Source organism: Haliotis rufescens, unplaced genomic scaffold, assembly GCF_023055435.1.
Source record: "Haliotis rufescens isolate VD_foot unplaced genomic scaffold, xgHalRufe1.0.p SCAF_44, whole genome shotgun sequence".
NCBI lineage: Eukaryota > Metazoa > Mollusca > Gastropoda > Lepetellida > Haliotidae > Haliotis > Haliotis rufescens.
The window spans coordinates 2113879-2138475 of NW_025964157.1; the positions used below are offsets into that span (position 1 = coordinate 2113879).

General features: G+C 39.6%; 1 protein-coding gene across 3 annotated transcripts in view; it reads left to right on the top strand.

The window, feature by feature from the left end:
• Positions 1 to 24597, top strand: part of LOC124136057 (myogenesis-regulating glycosidase-like) — a 126737-nt gene that overhangs the window by 72960 nt on the left and 29180 nt on the right. For 2 of the 3 annotated variants that reach the window (XM_046501825.2, XM_046501826.2), the window contains exons 2-4: positions 19273 to 19716; positions 20786 to 21106; positions 23622 to 23648. In XM_046501825.2, the coding sequence (XP_046357781.2) occupies positions 19288 to 19716; positions 20786 to 21106; positions 23622 to 23648 (777 nt within the window). In that variant the 5' untranslated portion in view covers positions 19273 to 19287. The remainder of the gene's footprint in view (positions 1 to 19272; positions 19717 to 20785; positions 21107 to 23621; positions 23649 to 24597) is intronic. The other variant, XM_046501827.2, reaches the window with a different exon arrangement.

Consider the following 24597-nt stretch of genomic DNA (forward strand, 5'->3'; position numbering starts at 1 on the left):
ATACCACTTTTGTAAGCTATCATTTCTATATGAAACTTCCGTTTTCTGTTGTAAACAATAGCATTATATAGCTGTATCGTATTAACCATCTGTTCGTCTTGAGTTAATTAGGCGAGGCCCAAGTCGGAGTCGAAAGTAAATATTGATTTTAGGGATGAAGACAATGCAAAATTAATGAAATTATTTACACATTGTTTCATCCGTCGAACTGTCACGGCTGCATCAATATTTTTACAACTAGATTGCCGACAGACAGACAGACAGACAGAGACAATATATTTTATTTGCATCTCACTCGCAATGTGCACGAGATTGTGTTCAGATTACCGGAACGTCGCTATATAAGTGCAATAATCTTGGACGCGACGTTAAACCCAATTTCACCTCACCTCACCTCAGATTACCGGATGAAGCAGGTGCGTCGATACCTTGTCTCACACAAGACGTTCGCTTCAAGTACAGTGGCGACAAACAACTCGTGATGTTCCATCATTCATAATTGTTTATTTGTTTGTTTGTTGTCTAACTCCGCACTCAGCAATATCCCAGCTATATGACGACGGTCTGTAAATAATCGAGGATGAACCAGACAATCCAGTGATTGATATCATGAGCATCGACCCACACAACTGACATGCATCAACCAAGTCAGCGAGCCTGACCACCCGATCCCGTTAGTCGCCTCTTACGACAAGCATAGTCGTCTTTTGCGGCAAGCGTGGGTTGCTGAAGATCTATTCTACCCCGGATCTTCACGGGCCCCTTCATTTATCAGTTACCGGAAATCTTCATATCATGGGTGTTATGTGAAAACAGCGCTATATCGAGGTACATAAACCTTTTATCCTCGTTACAGGGATACCTCGTTAATCCGAATAGTAGCATTTTAGGTAATCGTCCATCTTCCCGAGTCAAGAGAGTTAACGGACTTTAAAAGTCCAGTTTCCACCCTTGCCGAACTAGGCTGGAATTCCTGGGCTCGATCATAGCACCACCAGTGGTTATTACGAGGTATGTCCCCTCTAAACCTCTCCTATGGACCAATCAGATTCCACCTCTCGTATCTCTTGCATTTGTTTCAAACAAAATGGCGGCGCCAAGTCAAGACGATCTGATCGATAATCAAGATCCATATTGTGATAAAACGGGTCTTAGATCGCGAAGTGTATGAAATCACGTGAACACCTTGATTTAAAACATGAAAAGATTTGGAAAATATTTGTTGACAAAGAGTTGGCGGTGCACATGCTTGGCAAATCCTGCAATCGACCGAAATCTGCAAGAACGTTTACGAACCGGATTTCGATTTCGTTGCGCGATTTTGATTGGACTATGCACCGACTCGTTAGTCCAGCCAAATTGAAACTCCATAATACCAGCCTATTTCGGCAAGGGTGGAAACTGGACTTTTATAGTCAGTTAAAGCTCTTGCCTCAGGAAGATGGTAATCGTCCGAATGAACGAGTTACTTTCTTTTTCTATGTGAATATTTCCACCATATAAATATATTTATTTTATGAAAAAATAATAATCTAGAAATGCATACAAAAGCAAGTCTAGCCAGCTCAAGCTAGCTCTACATTCGTCACCACTCGCCCCTTTCCGTAGCCTGGAAGAAGACTCGTCCCCCTATCGATGAATGTTATGTGCGAAAATACGACAAACCAATCAGAATGCGCGTATGATTTCAAGTTCTTCGTCAAAGAAGCCCTCAGAAATATTTTTTTATTTTACATATGTCTTGCATCTAAAAATATACCCAAGACACAGTTAAATGTGTTCAATCATACTGTATAATTCCACATGTCTCGATGGGCTTTAAATTGCATCTGAAATATATATAATATATGGGGAAATAAATGTGAACCATTACGCAACGAGTTGACAATTGTTTTAGGTATGCCCGTCTGCGCTAAGACGGAACCCGGTCACAAAAATGGCCATGAGAGGGGCACGAGTCGCTATTCGGCTTGTCCCGGAATAACACGAGTTGGGTCACGAATGGCTAGCTCTATTCTGAAATCAGCATAGGGAATTTTTTTTATTTTTAGAGTCAAGAAGGATATTGTGTAATATAAGATTTCAGAGACTAAATGTTAGTCTAGGTATCCCGAGGCAACGGACTATATGGGTTTTAAAACAAAATAACAGCTTTAGACGTTTTAACGGATATCAACTTATGGCAAACACACGTTATTTGAGACACGCGGTGACGCACGACACACGGTGACACAGGCTTCTCCCTATGTACACATGGGAAGAACCGGTCTGAGCGTGATGGCGAGGAACGCAACAACCCATGCTTGCCGCAAAGGCGACTATGCTTGTCGTTAGAGGCGACTAACGGGATCGGGTGGTCAGGCTCGCTGACTTGGTTCATGCATGACATCGTATCCCAATTGCGTGGATCGATGCTCATGATGTCAATCACTGGATTGTCTGGTCCAGACTCGATTATTTACAGACCGCCGTCATATAGCTGGAATATTGCTGAGCGCGCGTTAAACAGCAAACAAACAACAACATTACCCACTAAGCTAGCAACGAGACCGAACAACAGCCGCAGAAGGTCGAGTTGACTTATTTTCACTCACATGACTCAATGAAGCAAAACTCTCATGCTTCACCTTTATTTTATGACACTAATCGATTGCATTTTAAGTATGAAGGAGGCCATTAAAAGGCGCACGTGGTAATGACAGTGATGTATAAACAGGTGACTAACTACATTATAAATAGCTAACGGTTTAATGCTAATGTACTTTTCCATTCTAAGAAATCGTCCTTCAAGTACACTGCACTCCACAGCTGTGCGTAGATTTGCCCCGAGGCTTGAAGTAAACAAACCACAACAGCTTCTTAATATGTTTATGATTATTACTTCGTTGTGAGATGTGATTGGTCGGATTATTCTGGGTTATAAACAAAGCGAAACCGTTATGGAAAACGTCAATAATATGGAAATATAACTCGACATACAATAAATGACATTATGTGATGGATTATTGGGTATAAAAATTTACAAATAGTTTAAATTGCTATCACATAAACGGAAATAAGTGTTCGTCATATCGATGACCAGATGTAGTGCTCAAGTAATGTAATGCGCATTAATGTATTATTGAATGTAAGTTATACCTAGTGCCTTTAATTTCGTGAATTTTATACCAGCATATTTTAAACAGATACCCTTACTTTCATATTGTGAAGAAAGGTATTATTTTATACTGTATATACTACAGTCTCTAATAATTCTACAAGAGTGTCCTATGAACATATGAATATGTTTGACCAGTTTATATCATTGCTATACATAAGATGGGACTATCTGTCGAGTTTTTCAATGGCATTTAGGAGTGATACACATTAGGAACAGAATGTATGGATGTCAACTTCTTTATTATGAGGAACACAACGTCTCTCTCTCTCTCTCTCTCTCTCTCTCTCTCTCTCTCTCTCTCTCTCTCTCTCTCTCTCTCTCTCACACACACACACACACACACACACAATAAAGTTATTATTTTATCAAATTTGTACTCATTCACATGCAAATAATAGTAAGGTGCCTTATCTCCAAAGGGTTAAATATCTCTCTCTCTCTCTCTCTCTCTCTCTCTCTCTCTCTCTCTCTCTCTCTCTCTCTCTGAGATGGACAATTAATCAGCTTCATCAAAACCATGTATATATCATTTCGTATTATTATATTGTATTTACATGAAAGAAATACGATCTGTTCAGCATCTTGTGAAGACCTGACCCCGGAGACCCCGGCTATTGTCATTGCTGTTGTGATATATCACTGTTGTTGTAGGCTAAAGTGGCGTGTAACCCGAATAGCCATTATTCTCTCATTTATGAAGCCACACGCCACGGTAAAATGTAATTTAAGTCATAACATCGTTCAATGAGTCAGATTCGGTTCAAGTCGATTCTTGGGATTTCCACATAGATGTACTGTAACAGTATTCGCCGCATGACGTCACAGTGTGTCCTCATTGTCAGAGGTCCAACGTTCAATAACAGGGCGTTGTATTTCCAAACCAATACAACGCCCACGAACACGTATGTTATAGTCTTCCAATGAATGACGCTTACAGTCATAACGTTATGTCACACTCGTGCCACTACAATAGCCCCACAATCTCATTAAAACACATCCATGGGATGCCTGGCGAGAAGATACATACCAGCATCCCATGCTTGTCGTAGAAGGCGATGAAATGTACCGAGTGTCAGGCTCGGTGCCTTGGTTGATTGCGTGTCGTCGTAACACAGTTGTGTAGATCCATGCTCATGATATCAATCACTGGATATTGCTGAGTGCAGTGTAAAACAGCCAACAAAAACATAAAATACTCTATGGGTAGCACAATGGACGGAGTTTTGATTTATTCCGTAAGTTCGATTACAATCATGATTTAATGTTCAAAATTTTCTTGAACACGCCCTCTAACAGAAAATATGAGTGAGTGAGTATTATTTTACGTTTCTTTCTTTAAACACAGTTCTTATTTAGGGAAACGAACCCGGACTTTCGGCGTGTACGATTTTACCACCATTAACACGCACACACACACACACACGCACGCACACACACACACGCACGCACGCACGCACGCACGCACGCACGCACGCACACACACACACACCACCACCACAACCACCACCACCCTCTCAGTGCGAATAATGAGTGAGTAGCCACCAAACGTTGCACAGTCGTTACTGCACTCACCATTTCAGTTCTTTGTGTGTGTCTTTTCACACCTCACTCAGCAACATTTGAGGAACGTGGTGACATCGTGCAGGCAATTCAGTGATTGATATTATGAACAACGACCAAGAAGCACACGTAATGAAGCGGCATGGAGCCTGACACCCGATCCATAAAATATTAAGCCAGGTCACACGACCAGCCAGAGGCCGCCACCGCCATTTCAGAGGTATCCAGGTACATTCGTCATGGTGGCGAGCCGACCACCTTGTCGGTCGTACTTTACGACAACCATTGGGCACTGGGGACAAACTCGAATTCAGAAAAAAACGGCATGCCCCTCTACCGTTAGGATCGATAGACACGTTGACAGGTGTTGTTTGATCATTTTACGGCGCTTCCCGCAATTTCTATCATCTGAAATGGCCAGGGCGTCACGGCAACCTGTAAATAATGATATCTAGACCAGGCCAACCTCATAACACGGGCACTATCTACGCCGTTTTCAAAAAAGGTGTTTCTTATTCATTTGGGTAGGTAAAACCGACAAAATGAAGAGAAGTCAAATTATATGTGAAACGTCAAATGGAGGTATACAATGTCCCAAAATACCAGAATTAACACATGCGCAAAGGATATCAGTGGTACGTACAGCATCAAAATCGATATCAAAGAGGTGTCCATTATTCGTCCTAAATATACCTCGTTCTGGACCCTATAATGCATTCGAAATAACCCGCCAGACATTAAGATTACAAATGATTACCAAGATATGTAATATATACTACAAGGGCCTTATTACGACCTGGTGGAAATTCATACATAAAATCCACGTCGAGCGTATAAATGACAAAGGCATCCAAGCACAATATATATGGTGTGACGCGCATATAAAAATAGGAAATACCAGTATACTTGATAAAGAATGCTTTGTAAGAAGGATACGTTTCATTAATGATCTTCTACATAATAACGGATGATTCATGTCATTCGAAAACTTAAAACCGTTTTCAATTTGAAAATCAACTTTTTACCTACATAGGTGTTCTTTACGCTGTACTGTCGAGGCCAAGGATTACCAAAATTTGACATTTAATATCCTACAACCTCCCTTTCTACCATGCATATAAAATCATCTGAACAAAAAAACCAGGTACACTGTATTTCTATAAAATACTTATTACCAAAGTATGTGAGAGAAATAATCATTTTGCTTAATGGGAGTACGGACTGCGACGCCGTGTTGAAGAGCAAGACAGTGCTGTCCCGTTCACGTGCACGAACGTGACTAAACTACAATGGCTCCAGCATCACATTTTACATCTTATATTGCCAACGAACTGTCTTCTTAAGAAACTGGGATAAATAAACAGTACAAGTTATAGCTACTGTTCTAATGAAACAGAAAATATTATGCATATATTATGGGATTGTAACAAAGTGAGCTCCATCTAGCGAGACATGGAAATTTGGATATCGCACAAAACCAAAAACCAGGTAACAATATCCAAAAGAAATGTTCTTTTTGGTTGTTTATCGAAAAATAACAATCCTTTAAACCTAATCATTATTATGTCAAAAGGAATCATTTTCAACTTTTTAAAAATAGGTATCTACTAAAAATCCAATTTATACAGAAGGAGCTCACCGAATGTTATAAGTTAAAGTATACTCCCGTTATTAATTGTAATAGAGATTACTTTAATAAGCTTTGGTCAAGCTGTTATGCTTTATTTCTTTGAATAGCTTGTTATGCAAAACCGTGTAAATGCCTTAGAAAAAAATCAACAAACTAAAACAGTATCTATGCAGTCGGGGCACAATGACACACAGTCAAACATGTCAAACATTGCGACCTCCCACCCTTATTAGCATGCTGTATCGACAACGCTTTGATATCGAGACCCTAGCTTGACTCTAACAGGTGCAGGTGGTGTTTAGTGTGTAGAGTATCTGTTGAAGATGTCTTGCTTTCTCTATATTGGAATAGGTTACCATACCACCATTTCAGAGTGACGACGTTCGAATCCCCTTGTTCGTCTCCAAATGTGTTATTGATTATTAATGATTACCTTCAGTTGGAGAAGGAGAGGCGCCCCTTTACAATACAGTAAAGTACGGTTATAACGAACTCAAAGGGACTACTTATTTTAGTTCGTTATAACCGTAGTTCGTTATAAGCATATATACAGCATGACTACAGCAAATAGTCGGGACCAAAAAGTAAGTTCGTTATATCCGTCAGTTCGTTATAAGCGTGTTCGTTATAACCGTAGTTTACTGTATATGCAAACATTACGAATAAAACGTAGGTATTATTTGTCATTTGGGTCAGAATTATATACTGTTTTATTGGGTTTTTTTCAAAGGGAGGAGGGTCAGGTCAAACCCCCAACGATAATCATATATTTACCCACGCACATATGAAAGTTGTGCGTTTATATTTGTCATACTTACTTAATATGTTAATGTATATTTCCCTCAGTGGAGCTCAGGTAGCCTGGTGATTAAAGCGTTCGCTAGTCACGCCGAAGACCCCGGTTCGATTCCCGACATGGGTATAATGTGTAAAGCCAATTCCTGGTGTCCCCCGCCGTGATATTGCTGGAATATTGCTAAAAGCGGCGTAAAACAATACTCACTCACTACTACCCTCAGATTACCGTTCACATTCCAATAACTGAGCATGTATATCCTCAGCACATGCTATTCAGTTTTGAACAAATTGTTCCCCGAACCTTATTTTATTTTGATAAATTTGCTGAAAGTTGATAAGATGTTCAGTTTCCGTTATTTCATTGAAAGACATGTCCATTGTTTCCTTCTATAAACAAAAACATAACTCGGTTACTTAAATTCACATTTTTCTTATGATCCTTTGTAAATTTTAACTGAATAACATCAGAAATGTTAAGTCAGAAAAGTTACACTTTATGTACCACGTGTGTTTAAGAATGAGTGAGTGAGTATAGTTTTACGCCGCTTTTAGCAATGTTCCAGCAACAGCACGGCGGGGGACACCAGAAATGTGTTTCACACTTTGTACCCATGTTGGGAATTGAACCTGGGTTTTCGGCGTTACGAGCGAACACTTTAACCATTAGGCTACCCGACCGCCCCTGTTTAAGTTTGAAAAGAAGACAGCGCAGTTTGAGGCACATCGTACTCCCACTGTACATCTTCCTCATCCTCTGACCCATCACCGCTGATCTCCATGTCAACCCTCTAACAGCGCATCCCGCACAGATTATCACGTACACTACAACACATTGTTGTTATCACTGTAGTGGCAAAATCAACTGACACGTCAAGTCTCTGGGGACATCTCCACCTTCAACTGAGCCGGCCGAAAGAGGCTTTTGTGGTAATTCCGCTCGGATTAGCATGTGAGTGAGTGAGTATGGTTTTTACGCCGCTTTTAGCAATATTCCAACAACAGCACGGCGGGGGACACCAGAAATGTGTTTCACACTTTGTACCTATGTGGGGAATCGAACCCGGATTTTTGGCGTGACGTGCGAACGCTTTAACCACTGGGCTACCCCACCGCGCCGCTTAGATTGTATGGGTTTAACAACCTGGTTTAATCGAATAGCCAGCATCTGACACTGACGTAACAGGCGCCTGGAATTCCTGGTCTTGTGTAGTCAGCTTCTTTGGCCACTCTGGGAACGGGTCGTCATTTTCAACCTTGTGAAACACCTCGGCGTTCCCCCAAACGCGGGTATCACGTACTCTTCCTGGTAGCCACTGTTTATACCTGTAAGGAGACAAACAGTTTGCAGGATTATAAAGCACAAGCCTTTACTGTTTAGAAAGTCTCCATAGGCATGGCCCGGACCAGTGATTGGGATGCCCCGTTGATCGCGCTCCCACAGTTGTGGCATCCCCAGATCTTTTAGAAACCATTAACGGCAGCCTTTAAGTCGTCATCTTTGGCAAATATCACATAAGTGAGACTAATGGAGTCAACAACAGATTTCTGACACACACTTCCTTACTGTAGATATATTTTTTTTCCGACGCCAGTAAGGACGCCAGTTTTTTTCTATAAAAGAAGCAAATTATCTTTATAGGTGACATCGCAAATATGGTTACATTTGCATGCCTTTGTAATTTAAATACATATACACGTTACAGAAACACAAGTATGCAAATGTTTTCACATTAACAGGGTTAATTTCTTCAAACATCAGCACACATGTTCGGCGACCTTTATGCTATTGTATGTACTGCTATCGCCAGGTCGCGCACATCTAGTCCGTGATGAGTTGTCTCCCCTTGACCATGGGCCTTCACTCGTGGTGGGTGGTTATGAGGAAAATGTTCACGCAATGCAACAGCTTACATACATCAATTCTGGACGTTGACCTGTGTTCAGCAGTAATCACAGGGTCTCTCGAGATCTCGCTGCATACGTAATCCATAGTAAAAACCATAATCTGTTTTTTTTTACTTTCGGCGACACAAGGCGCCCTGGAAAAATAGAACGTGTCAGCTCATGATTACAACAAATGTTGTTCGTATTTTTTTTATTTTTTTTATTTATTTATTTTTTTTTTAATTATTTTATTTTTAAGGATGTGGTATCTAGCTTTATAAGTAGGATGCTCCAAGTTGTGTCTCGCGGGCTCGTTTTAGCAAATTTTTTAAGTAACCATAGTATTTATAATTCCAATCTACAATATCAAGAATTGTGTCATTTTTTTCGCTACGCTGTTTCTTTCAGATGGGCAATAATTTTTAATGGAAACGACTGCGTTTTTGTTTCAATTCATCAAGAGATGGATGTGCACGTGTTCACTGCTTTGAAACTTCTCTGGTAATCCCGACACGAACAGTGTTGATAGTACTCAATGCTTGTTTCATAGGCAGAGTGCAATGAGGATTGACTGATAAAAAAGTGTGACGGTCTGACCTTGACGTCATTGGTCGATGCTCATGCTATTAACCACAGGTTTGTCAAATTCAAAATCGGAAAATAACGGTAATCGGAATGTTGATGACTACCGCATAAACCAAACATCGTTAGCTTACTCAGAATATTTTCTGCATGCGTTGTGAACATCTACCATTTACAAATGATGTTGCAGAATTTTTGCAAATCGCAAATTACGCAGGGATTACCCAAAACATATGCAAAATCGTTATCATAACCACTTATGGTATCTAATATCGAATATCGATCTCGATACATAATATCGAATTACATTCATAACTATGCATACGTCACTCTTTGCTAAAGAGGGGGTACGGCGGGCATATTCTTCCATGGCGCCGTAATTCGCGTGGCAGTGTTGCCTCCCTTGGTCCAGAAATCTATGACTGAGGTTTCGAATGGCGGTTTACTCTGGTTGTGTTTCTAGGTTTGTCAGCACCATCCCCATGCTCTTGGGTTTCAGCAGAGCTGTAACCCAAGACCTATATCACTTCGGGTTTTCCTCCCACATTAAGCTGACACGGCATGATATAACTAGAATACTGTTCAAAAGGGCGTTAACCCCAGCCCACTCATTCTTTCTGAAGACGCTGTTTCATGATAACCTTATTAGTCATTCTATAAGTTGAATTAAAAACATGACACAATAATGAACTTCGGGAACCTATTTCCAATTTCTTGTTTCTCATTACGAGATCTAATTACGTTCACAAAATAAAAATTAAAAAAATGTTAAATTTATTTTTTTGCACAGTCTAACTCCCCTAGAGCATTTGTTTTTTTCTTATTTGCAACTTCTAAACTTCCAAATACAATTCCAATCAAGCACAAAGCAATTCAATTCGGTGTTACCTGATTACTAGAGCGTAATGACTTGTGTTCAACATGCTGGACAAAACCGTAGTTCTAGCTGCATCAAATATACAAAAGTCATGTATAATTGTTCTAGCTAGATCTAATAATTGTTGTAGCTGGATCTAATATGCATGTATAATTGTTCCGTTCTTCATGAAACCTTTAAACCTTAAATCCAGTTTTACATTTTAATACACGTATTGTCCTCGTACGTTCGACAAGCCCCGTTGTGATGGCGGTGTAGAATCGGTCCCCACAACGTGTAGCAAAATCGTCAGTGTTCTATAGAAAGATAGATCATCTTTATTTCCTCCAAGTGATAAGGTTACATTGATATAAGATATTACGGTATTCTACAAATGGATACATACAGGGGATATATTGCATGTGCAGGCAGTTTCACATCGTTATCAATAGTCATAGTCACCTTCGTTACATCTAGTAAATTAATGATAGATTCAACAAGAATATTTCTTTGTTGTTGAGTCTTTTACAGCACATAAATACATGTTTGATTATCTCATAAGCATGTCCCTCCAGTGTGTAACAATATGTCAGTCTCCTATATGTCCCTCCAGTGTGTAACAATATGTCAGCCTCTTATATGTCCCTCCAGTGTGTAACAATATGTCAGTCTCCTATATGTCCTTACACTGTGTAACAATATAGTCTGTGTCCTATGTCTCTACACTGTGTAACAATATAGTCTGTGTCCTATAGTCCTATATTTCTCTACTGTGTGTAACAATATGTCAGTCTCTTATATGTCCCTCCAGTGTGGAACAATATAATCAGTGTCCAATATGTGTCTACAATATATGTCTCCACAGTGCGTAACAATATAATCAGTGTCCAATATGTGTCTACAATATATGTCTCCACAGTGCGTAACAATATAATCAGTGTCCAATATGTGTCTACAATATATGTCTCCACAGTGTGTAACAATATAATCAGTGTCCAATATGTGTCTACAATATATGTCTCTACAGTGTGTAACAATATAATCAGTGTCCAATATGTGTCTACAATATATGTCTCCACAGTGTGTAACAATATAATCAGTGTCCAATATGTGTCTACAATATATGTCTCCACAGTGTGGAACAATATAATCAGTGTCCAATATGTGTCTACAATATATGTCTCCACAGTGTGTAACAATATAATCAGTGTCCAATATGTCTCCACAGTGTGTAACAATATAATCAGTGTCCAATATGTGACTACAGAATGTAACAATGTGTATGTTTAATATTGGCAATGTCCCTTTGTGATGGATATGACGTAGAGTACATTACACGTTCCGTAGAAGTTATATATCACATTTAACGTGGATCTAGACGTGGAAAGATAAACATATGTCCACATGTTTACAAGAGACTAAAAGTACACATGAACATCATTGAAACTTTCGAGTTGACCTTTAAATTATGAGAATAACTGGATTGTCCTTGACCTTTTGGCCTTGACCCCTTTACGTTGTATTGTAACATTTGAAAGTTTAATTGGCGTTGAAATTGTAATGCCAATGTAATGTTGTAGCGTTAAAAATATGAATACATGATTAAAATGTTCATATAAATACAAATGTGGGTAGTAAAGCGATTAACCTTTACTGTAAAGTCGGGGTAAAAACTGAAACCGGCGTGAAATTAGACATATTATGTGTGTTTCATATTTGCACTTCGTAGTCGTGTTTGTTGATTGTTTTACAAATTGCATGGCTTTAAATATTATCTCTGTTTCTTATTTCCTATAACGTTCAAGTTGCCTAGCAACCATAGCACTGATACTGCTTGAAATACAACCCGCTCTTGTTTAATGAAATAATAGTTAAACAAAATAAATAAATTATTTCAAAGTTTCTTACTAAAATCACCCCGAGGAATGGAAATATATATTTAACACTCCTCACCACAGACACGTTTAAAGTCATAACATGGCCGACAAACAGTCCAAGAAATCTTTTCTAGGAACATATGGATATCAAGCACACGCGAATGGGTCATATATTCAACAATATCTATCTTTTCAAACATTTTGAAAACATTTATAATACACATGCGTGATTTCGACAATACACATGATACAGTAAACTACGGTTATATCGAACTCAAAGGGACCAATAATTTTAGTTTGTTATAACCGTAGTTTGTTATGAGCATATATACAACATAACTACAGCAAACAGTCGGGACAAAAAAGTAAGTTCGTTATATCCGTCAGTTCGTTATAAGCGTGTTCGTTATAAACGTAGTTTACTGTATTCATCTCCATTGCATCACCATGACATCCTAGTGCGAAAATATGAAAAAGAGAATGAACCGTAATGCGTCTCTGCGTTTGACGGAAATATAACGGACAAAAGCCCTTTCCGCTGCCACAAGAAATCCTGCAAAAAACCGAGTGGAAAGAATGGGCAGTGTTCGGCGGTCCATGTGATAGGCGATTATCCGAGTTTAACCATTCGTAAATAGCCCCGATTAAAGTCCTTTTTTAAACTGAAATATTATAAGATTTGTCGGATGGCATTTCTAATGAGGAGTGTCGTGCACCGTGAAATCTATTTCGCATTCGCATCATTTCATAAAGAGCACTCATGAAACGGACGTGAGCTCTTCCGAACAATCGATCCTAGAGGTAGGAAACACATACGTCAAATGAGTGAATGCAGAACTATGCTTGAAAAAAGGCTAAAATATGAACAAAGAGATAACTCTAGATACATCTAAACATGACATAAAATATGATCTTGTTAAATCAGAAATATGAAGAAAGAAGTATACCACAGAAAACTCTGAACCGTGAGTACGAAATATGACAAGATAAAAGCGTATAAATGTCTTTTGATGACTCCTAAATGTGCAAAAAAAGGAAAATATTAAGAAACGTCTAACATAGGAAAACAGACGTTGACAGTTCAATCTGAGAAAATACGTATTACAGTTTTGCTCAAAAAAGAATTCCAAAATGGACAATAAATATTCCTCGAATACCAGGGGCGTTCAATAAGTTTTGCAACTTCAATATAAGACCAAGTCGCAGAATATCTTTTGCACTCTTATTTTTAAATATAATCTCCATTCACCTCAATACACTTATTCCATTTGTCCTTCAAGCTTTTAATACCACTTTTATAGAAATCCGCTGATTGGCCCTCTAACCACGCCTCTGTGGCAGCCTTTATGTGCTCGTCTCCCTTAAAACGTCTTCCACGTAGGGCAGATTTCATTTGCCAGAACAGGAAATAGTCACTGGGGGTAGTCTGAGCTGTATGGTGGGTGATTTAACTGTTCGAATCCACATTCACATATGGCGGCCCGTGCAATTCTCGACTTGTGAACCGTTGTCATGAAAAAGGAGAATACCACGTGTTAACATCCCACGGTGCTTCTGTCGAATAGATTTTCGCAATTCTTTCATTACATTGGCATAATACTGTCCACTGATTGTAGTTTTTGGTAGTATGTAATCAATCAGTAATATGCCTCTTGCATCCCAAAATATGGTGGCCAATATTTGCCAGCCGATGGTTGAGTGCGGAACTTCCTCGGAGGTTGGGAATTTGGGTGTTTCCATTGCATGGATTCCAATTTAGTTTCTGGGTCGCAGCGGTGGATCCATGTTTCATCACCTGTCACTAGACGAGAAAGAAATCCGGCTTCATCAGCAGTATAGAGATCCAGGAGGTCTCGACAACTTTCAGTTCTCTAATGGCGATGTTGAGCTCTGAGGTTTCTAGGTACCCATCTTGCAGATACCTTGGACATACCAAGATGCTCATGAATAATGGTTACAACAGTTCCAACTGATATTTGGAATTCTCTAGAAAGTTCAGATATTTTCACTCGTCGGTCAGACACAATTCTTCTTTCTATAGCAGCAATGGTTTCCGGTTGAGTGGAATCTGAAGGCCTGCCTGACCTTGGGTCATCGTCTATGGACTCCCTACCCCTTTTAAACTGTGTTTGAGATTGGCTGTACGGAGTGACGCCCCTTCTATTTACTAAAGCCATACCATCGTGGGTTCGAATCCCGGTTCGCCCCGATTATGTTTTTAGGTTTGTCAGCACCATACCTGTGCTCGTCGGTTTCACCCAAGTGGTAATCGTCTTAGACCTGCATCTGTGAAATGAAAAGAAAAGAAAAGAAAAATAGAAAACAAAAAACATTTAACAGTTTCTTTACATATGTTTTACTCTCAAATCTAAACCTCAAACAGCGACTAGGGGGCACGGGTGGCCCAGTCGTCTAAGGCGCCGCGATTCGCTGTGCAGAGTTGCGTCCCTTGGGCACGCCACAAACCTATGATTGTGGATTCGAATCCCGGTTCGCCCCGGTTATGTTTCTGGATTTGTCAGCACCAAACCCGTGCTCGTGGGTTTCACCGAAGTGGTAAACGTCAGAGACCTGCATCACTTCGGGCTTTCCTCCCACATTAAGCTGACACGCCGTGATAAAACTGGAATACTGTTAAAGGCGGCGTTAAACCCAACTCACTCACTCTAACAGCGACTAATCTTGAAGCCGGATGTCCTTTCCAATCTAGGCTATTGCGTTGCAATTAATTAAACTGAAACATTGTCTCTGTTCAGTGGGATTGCCATTAACTGCTAGACTTGTTTGAATCAATCTCTTGTGGCTCGATGATGGATTAATGTTAATCAGGATTTATACTCATCTTTTAAATTAGCCTGATAATATCCAGTACACAATTAGTAACATCAACGGGATGCATTCACTTACGTATGACTAAAAGTAAACAAATATTGTCACGTGTTCACAATTAGTCTCGTGTAAACTATGAAATGGAGACACTATTGATATGTTGTGAAGAACATATGGTATCATAACTCGTAAATAAATCTAGCTGTCTGAATCTTGCTGTCTGAATCTAGCTTTCTGAATCTAGCTGTCTGAATCTAGCTATCTGAATCAAGCTATAAAGACGGATACAAGTTGGGTTGCCCGATCTCACTATTTTATTTTCTAACGTCACGTACTCGTCACAATTGACGTGCTGCAATTGCACTTTTGGGTGACCATGCTAAGAGTCAGATGGCGCGTCACAGCGATATGACAATAGATTAAATCGTCTCACCCAAAAAAAAATCACCTTTCATAATTCTTGTAAGGTGCCAACTCGTCATGATATTTTCGTTACCTGAAGGTCATATAATCACAGGAGACTTACTTCTTCAATCTTCGTCAGTTATTCAAACATGGACCAAAATACCGTGAGCAATCTCCTGTCAACTAGGATCACAATCATAAAATCATTATGGACGCCGTCGAAGAATATGTAAATAAATGGGCCAAAAGAGAAGATGAACCTGTTGAATGTCTTTCAGATTGGCTCAAGTCGGTGCGTGATGTTGTCATTTGTATAATCCACAAACTTAAAAAGAGGGACGGGATTGGGAATAAACATTCTGCCCCAGCCAGCTGTCATCCAAAGTCTGGCTGTCCTACATGAAAGTTTATAGCTGTTCCCACTGACAAGGCCTCAAATAACATAACCATTATATGTAAGCATCACATAAATGTAAAAACCTTTGTAAGTTTTGCACTCAGAAAACATTCTACTTTGGTTCAAAACTCTTTAACATTCCTGCAATACCAATATACACGAAGAAAGGGTTCAGTATTAGTTTCACAGAATGAGCATAGATCATCATCAAGAATGTTCATTTTTAACAGTTCTTTCTTTGTATACACGATGCGATGAATAAACTTATACTGAAATTAAGTAATTTTACATCTTTTGTACATTGTCTGTATATCAATTTTCATCAAGAATGTTCATTTTTAACAGTTCTTTCTTTGAATACACGATGCGATGAATAAACTTATACTGAAATTAAGTAATTTTACATCTTTTGTACATTGTCTGTATATCATTTTCCAAGAATGTTATCTCAGTATCACATACTCCAATCCTTACTTTATTCAAAATTGAGCACTGATAAACAAAATAATACACGCATGGTTGTAAAATGAGTAGCATATTCCAAAGTAAAGAAGTTCACAAAAAACATACGTCACATATAATCATCTGCTGCTCTCTCCAAGAATGTTGATAATTTCAACGCAACTACAGCTATTTCACTTGCGATTTTGCTTATATTTTTTTAAAAACTCAAACATTTTGAATAACGTTCTATAAGCCATGTCAAGAGTATATATACACGGATGTGCAAACGATGTTAATTTCCTCATGGAATATAGCAAAACACATATGTTCACAGCAAATGACAATTCATTATTTGTTTATGTTTTCTTGTTTTGTTCCTTATCTAAAATTTGCAACATCAGTCTCACTATATTGAGTGCATACTGGCGGAAATAACACTTTGCAAACCCATTTATCATTAAAATGAGTACATGTAACTTAGACAAGAATACTTCGACAACAAATCATCCAATAATACATGGTACAAATATAAACAACCCCGAGACTCGTCGTACAGTGGAGGTGAACTAGGGCCGTTTGCAAAAGAGTGCCAACATCAACAGCCGTATTGTCTCTGTGTTCTTGGGGAAATTAGTCTGATACACATCAGAAAAATCGAGCAGATAACCTGAGTGATTTTCGAAAGACTTGCTCGGACTAATAATTGGCTCGAGCGTAGTCCCCCTTTATTTAAACAAACAGAGGCTTAAGAGGCCATTATTGAACGCACTCAAGGGTAATGAGTCTCTGAAACAGCAGGCCCTTAGTATACTCCTACCCATAACGCAGGTCAAAGAAACGCTGACTTCTATGTAAGGCTTAAGACGGCTGCAGGCTATTTAAATTATGTATTGTGAAAACATGGACTTAGAAGGTCAAATTGTGTTAACCGTTAATGCATTTCTTTCCAAAGGGAAAATGACATTTTCATACGTCTTGTCGAAACACCTTCAACATAACATACGACGAAACGATTTCGCTGTGCCTTGGCTAAACGTTGTTTGAAATAAGTGTGGATGGCTGTCAATATTCAGTTGGTTGTGTTTGGTGTGTATTTCTAGATGTAAGGGATATGGTGAAAGTTCAGGAAGAAAAATCAAATGACACTCTTTTGTACGTATTTATAGTTTTTTCTGATAATATTGTTTAAGTTGATGACATGTTATTTCGATATAATTTATTTTATTTTATTTAAATATTATTTAGTCTTTTTGTTCTGTTATCTTTATTTAGATTGAGTGAACGATAGTATTCTTCGATTCCATTCCATTCATAAATTCCTGAAATTATTCTGTTTAACTTTATATATAGTTGGTTTGTTGTTTAACGACGCGCTTAGCATTACACAGACGGCGGTCTGTAAGTAGTCGAGTCTTGACTAACAATCCACGCAATTGGGATACAATGATATGCATCAACCAAGTCAGCGAGCCTCACCACCCGATCCCGTTAGTCGCCTCTAACGACAAGCATGAGTTGCTTAAGACCTATTCTACCCCGGATCGTCGGGTGTTAAATTTATATACAATTATGCATGTAGACAAACGGTGACATTATGCTGGAATGTATTTCTTCTTGTTTTATTTTTATAAAATCGAAGTATATTCAATTATTACCTCTAGTTGAACAATATATTTCCAATGATGGTCATTATTATGATTTAGTAAGTACATACATAAGCGAAAATATATTTTAATTTTTGTAATGATAACGAGGCATTGCCGAGGCCAGCCATTGCTTGACGTCACTGGTCATTGACGCATAAGTGAGTACAGACCGTCACAGAGAGTGAGTGAGTGAGTATGGTTTTACGCAGCTTTTGGCAATATTCCAGCAAGATCACGGCGGGGGTCACCCGAAATGGGCTTCACCCATTGTACCCATGTCGGGAATCGAACCCGGGTCTTCGGCGTGACGAGCGAACGCTTTAACCACTAGGCTATCCCACAGACCCTCCGTCCAAGAGGGGATTGCATAACCGTGAAAGGACATATTTTTCATAATTTTCACTTAACACGTACATCTAGATCCGTGGTTGTCAGCACAATACCCGTTATCATGGTTTCACTAATGTGGTAAAAGTCACTTTAGGCGTTATGTTTTCATCCCACACTAAGATGACGCCATGATTATACTGAAAAATTGTTTATCAATACTGAAAATTACTCTCTCACGCCTAAGTCAAACACATAATTCAACATATATAAACCTTGCCCAGCATTACTGCAAGCAACATCAGCCTTGTTCTGGAATCTCCCCAATGGCTTCGTCTTAAGATTTAAGTGGTTCGCGCCCTTTTATTTTTTTTAATTACCTTAACTAACTGACATTGCTCAGAAGTCGGCAACATGAACATGTCGGTCGTGAACGCCTCTTAAAAACGACTTTAAAGGGAACACTGGACATAACTGAAACGTTAAAAGTTGACATTAATACGAAAGCTATCAACCTTCAGAATATCTTGGCTCGTTATGCAGTTACTGCGAACCTTCTCTATTGTGGCGGGGGGTTAACTGTGAATGCACAGCTATTACCCGTGAATGATGTTGCTCCTGCCTTGGAGTATGTGTTATGTGTCGCAATTCTGAATTGTTTTCCAATATTTATCAAAAATGGATTTCATACACTTGCTTACCCGTTTTTGCGCCACTGATTTGGTATTGCTAGTTTTCGTAACTGAAATTTCGCCTTTCATTCTGATATAAGATGTTTTCAGGGATAGAACACTTCATATTCCTACTTCTGGATCGGAGGAAATTAATTTTCAACGTTGAATCATTCTTAATCAAAGATTACCATTATGTATTTCAGGGTTGAAACGGAGCGATGACCAACGACAAGACTGCACCCCAGGGTGCATCACTTCCGGAACTCCCATCAACCCCCACCGGAAGTTCCATGTCCGACCTCCAGCTGACTGTCGAGGTTGACATTGAGCATGATGGCGACCCGCGACCCTACCCATCCCCTCCGCTCTCCGACCTGCCCCCATCCCCTCCCCTCTCCGACCTGCCTCCATCACCCCCTCTGTCAGAATCCCCGGAAAAAGACAGACGCCAGTCCACCTCCTCCAACATCGGCAATGGCGTAGACGTCAGCGACAACCCCCGGATGTATGAGTGCCTCTCCGACGAGGAGATCGAAGAGAACTACCTCGGTAACATCCCGCCACATCATCGCCGTCGGCATGGCGTTGTAAACTGCCCAAGTCCTATATCTTCTGATGGAGCTGACAGTGGTCAAACTTCTCCTGAGGTAAATCTTTTTGAATCCCCGTAGTTCGAAAATAACAGGTAAATATCAGAGTTCGAGTAGAGGAAGACACACACACACGCACGCACGCACGCAAGCACGCACGCACACACACACACACACGCGCGCGCGCTATATAAGTGCAATAATGGTGGACGCGACGTTAAACCACATTTCACCTCACCTCGCCTCAATAACTGCTTCCTTGCATCATGTGAACCTGTTTTTGCGACCATCTGGAGGAACATGCAGTGTTCTTTTACCCACTTTTAATCAGGTATCGATTCATATTAAGATATTTACACAAGAAGCCCGGAATGTCGGACACATGTGAATACAGAAGGGTTGAACTTCACTTTTATCAGGCGTATATGTAGAATAGTTATGCTTTGTTTGTTTGTTTGTTTGTTTGTTGTTTAACGCCGCACCCAGCAATATTCCAGCTATATAGCAGCGGTCTGTTAATAATCGAGCCTGGACCAGACAATCCAGTGCTTGTCATCATGAGCATCGATCGACGCAATTGCGTTACGATGATACGCATCAACCAAGTCAGCGAGCCTGACCACCCGATCCCGTTAGTCGCCTCTTACGTAAAGCATTGTCGCCTTTTACGACAAGCGTGGGTTGCTGAAGACCTATTCTATCCCGGATCTTCATGGGTTTGGAACATAGCTAAGTGTAGTCGAATGTTGCATGGCGAGGCGTGGTCACCTCTAATGGCAAGCATGGGTTGGTGACTTCTTCTACCCCGGATATTCACGGGTCGAACAGCTTTGCATATATATTCACACGAATATTTAAAGTACCCCGAAGGTAAATCTGATTACACAGTGATATGTACATATACATCATGATAGATCAATATCACATCAAACATACAAGGTCATAGGTTACGACACCAATTAAACACCGTTAAAACAAATAGAAGCCCAATAAATATTGTTAGCTAAGCGATATATGTATCACATCGACATAAACAAGTGCAAACACAGAAACACTTAACCCATAGTACGTGAAGTAAAGGAACTATCAACGAACATTGTCATCAAATGGTCCTGTGTTTCCCTAGGAGCACGTGGAAGATGAAGGACCAGAGTATGGTCTCAGACGGAGCAAGCTAGCCAAGCCGAACAGCAGACGGAATGGGGTGTACCCTAAACGGGTAAGGATGTCCGTAGATGAGCCGCACCCTGAGGAAATACGAGGAGAAAGAGAGGGAAGAAGAGGGTCCACGGAATCTAACGATACTGGGGCATCGTACAGCAACGCCCTCGCTGCGCATGTCAGGAAGGACTCAATTGCGATTGGCTTGGACAAACTGAATGGCTTCCCATTTCGGAAGAAGTCACTTCTCGGATTCATGAATCTTCCTCTACCATCTAAAGTCAAGGTGAGTTAGCTCAAAGTCGATTTTAGGATATAATTTAACGAGTTTCGCCTTCTTTGGTACAGCAAACAATTCATAACAGTTTATTATTGAAGTTTATATTGAGGTATGATTTACAAGTGCATAGTACCTGGTTCCTGCTTGAGTATCTATCAGAAACAGTTAATCTTACAACGAGTTGTGTCAAAACGTATCGAACGAGCGAAAGCAGTCAGATACTTTTTGCAACAACTCGTAAGATAAATGATATGTGACAGGCATGAGTGCGGTAATCTCTTACTTATACAACCTAAAAATCGCACCATTTTAGCATCGAATCGATGAATATTTTGTCTATTCTCATGATCTCAGTGACACATTAATACACAATACCGCTGTCATGAGTGACGGCATCTGCTCATTCGCCATACCTAGTGTGACAAAACGGTTCTGTGGAAGAATCTCTGGATTGGCAAATCGATGATGACGATGCACACTGGATAAGACCAAACAACATTTATTATACACTATAACGTAGGTAACAACACAGACGTAGCTAACTTCGCCTGAAACATTAGAAACTTATCAACGAATTTGAATCAGGAAAGTCCTCCATAATCTGACCTCAGGTCATCACCATTGAGAAGCCATTCGCGGGGCTGGAATTCGATCTCACACATATAGTTACAGTAAACTACCGTTATAACGAACTCAAAGGGACTACTAATTTTAGTTCGTTATAACCGTAATTCGTTATAAGCATATATGCAGCAAATAGTCGGGACTAAAAAGTTATATCCGTCAGTTCGTTATAAGCGTGTTCGTTATAACCGTTGTTTACTGTAATACCAGTTACCTCAAATTTGTATCTCAACCACATGTGTTAGAAAGCGAGTTACCTTACTTGAAGACTTATCACATTAAGCCCGATTTGTCACAACGACTCCTTCGCCTTAACTAGAGATTATATGAGTGACAAATCACGTTCTGATATCAACATTTGCTCCATTTGAAGCCAATGTTTGCTGCTTCGTGGTGATGTCCGTTACTGCATTCTTGTCCCCTCAAGCTGATTGGTTATTGTGTAAACCTTCGCATCAACGACGACGCAATTGTACACGTGATCAGTGTCCACGTGGACACCGTCTACACCTTTATGAATCCTAAAATGAAATGTCAAAATAAATATGTATATGATCTTGCAGTTCTGACATTTGAGGAAGTATGTTTTCAAACAATGTACATGTACTTTGATAAAGATAATTTTGTTTGTCTACGTTTCAAGTCTGAATGCAAAATATTGATACTGGGATCTGCTTACACGAATACCTGTTCTCTTAACGCAGCAGTACCGTTATAGTACTGCAGACAAAAACCTTCCAGATGGGCAGTCGTTTGTTTCGAGCTCGTCGACTTCCTAAGAATGTAATGGAACGTTGTGAAAGCTTTATTTTCCTATATATTAACAACTACAAATCTTAATACAGCGGCGGTGGGGGAGCCTTGTGGTTAAATCGTTCACTCGTCACGCCGAAGACCTGGGTTCGATTCCCAACATAGGTACAATGTGTGAAGCCCATTTCTGATGTCCTCCGCCGTGATCTTGCTGGAATATTGCTAAACGCGGCGTAAAACAATACTCGCTCACTCTCAATACAGTTTTGATCGTGGCCGATGTAGTGAATGCTCATCACACTGTGTCATACAGTGTGTCGAGTAAGCCGATCTTCGAGACAAGTGGATCGAGTGTCTATGATCGACCATAGTGGAGGAGCAAGTGTATACAATATATGTATTAATACGTATTAATTGATATAGGTATTTGATAGTCCTTGATGCTGTTATTAAACTCCAGGTTGTAAAGCAAAGTTTAGTAAAGGCTCCTTTGTATCGTGTTTGGTATCGCTCCTTTAATATAATGTTTACTTGAATCGACATGGTTTTTGTTTCGTTATGAATTATTTATTCCGTCTTCGAACCTCAACCATTTGTCACGTCATAACTATTCTCAGAAAAGGCTTGCTCCCCAGACAACACCGTCCGTCTTGATATGAGTTATGAAGATAATATTATATTTGCCAATGTTGATATAATTTTACCTGGAATGATATTTCAAATCTCCAATACAACCCACGATTTTCTTCCTTTTGTTTTTTGCACTTCAAACTTTAAAAAACATTAGCCTTTATATCTTCAAAAGAAACGTACCGTTCGTGCACATTTAAAATGTGTAAACACCTGTTTGTTTCAAAATCATCCTTTTCGTCTTGGCAACACACCAGCTTGATCAGTCTTGCATAAATATTTACAATATATACTGGTTCCTGGTTGTATGTGCGCTGCAATTGTTTCATAATCTATTTTTATACCATAACTATTTTGGGAATGCGCTTGTTCCACAAGCAATATATTCGCACAGTGCAGGAGAAAATGTATGAAATTTGTAGAATTTGTATTTCAGCAAGATGGGAGTCATGGAACTCTTGCGGTTGTACAAACCAAATATTCTTGAATTCTAAAATACCATTGTTTCCAACAGTTCCAATCAAAGAATGGCTTTCTACCTGTAAGTGTTCATCATCCTCTTTCTCTGCGTCAGGTGAATTGTACCTCTTTTTTCCTACACCCACTGCTTTTTATTCAGAATGTGTTTAAGCAATGCTTTCCTTTGAACTTGTCCGTTTTTTAGATCGCTTCAGCTTGATATAATATTAGCTTCAATGCTTTGGGTAAACCTGGTTTTTAATTCCATCCTTGAAATAATATTTATCCTGTGCCTACGTGTAGTTTTTCTCTGTATCGTATTAGGATGAGCTCGCTATATGGCTGAAATAATGCCGAGGCGACGTTAAATTTTAACTCATTCACTATTAGGATGGGACGCGTTAGGGTAGCCTAGTGGTGAAAGTCACCGGCGCCTCACGCCGAAAGCGGTTCGATTCCCAAAATTTGTTATATGTGCGAGACACACTTCTGGTGTCTCCCGCCGTGATATTGCTGGATTGTTGTTAAAAGCGACGGAAAACCGAACTCACTCATAAAGAGGTGAGGTGAAATAGGGTTTAACGTCGCGTCCAGGATTATTGCACTTACATAGCGACATACATGCACGTGTATGTGTGTGTATGTGGCTGCTTGTACTAGTCCGGACTGATGCCGATTTATAGTGCTAGCTCACTGAGATACAATGCCGCAGTTTAACATGAATACCCCACTCAGACACAGTATACTGACTCCGAGCCGACCAGTCCTTGTTTTAGCCCCTTAATGCCGAGCGCCAGACAGGGTAACAACAAGTACCATCTTTTAACCTCTTTTGGTATGACATGTTTTTATGTCATAAGCTTATGTCATGGATAAATGCTTAAGTTAAATGATAAATGATCGTAAACTATAGTGGAATGTATTGACAATATAACCATTTACAGTAAAACTCAAAAACGTAATAAGAAAGTTTATCATTTAACTTAAGCATTTATCCATGACATAAGCTTATGACATAAAAACATGTATGT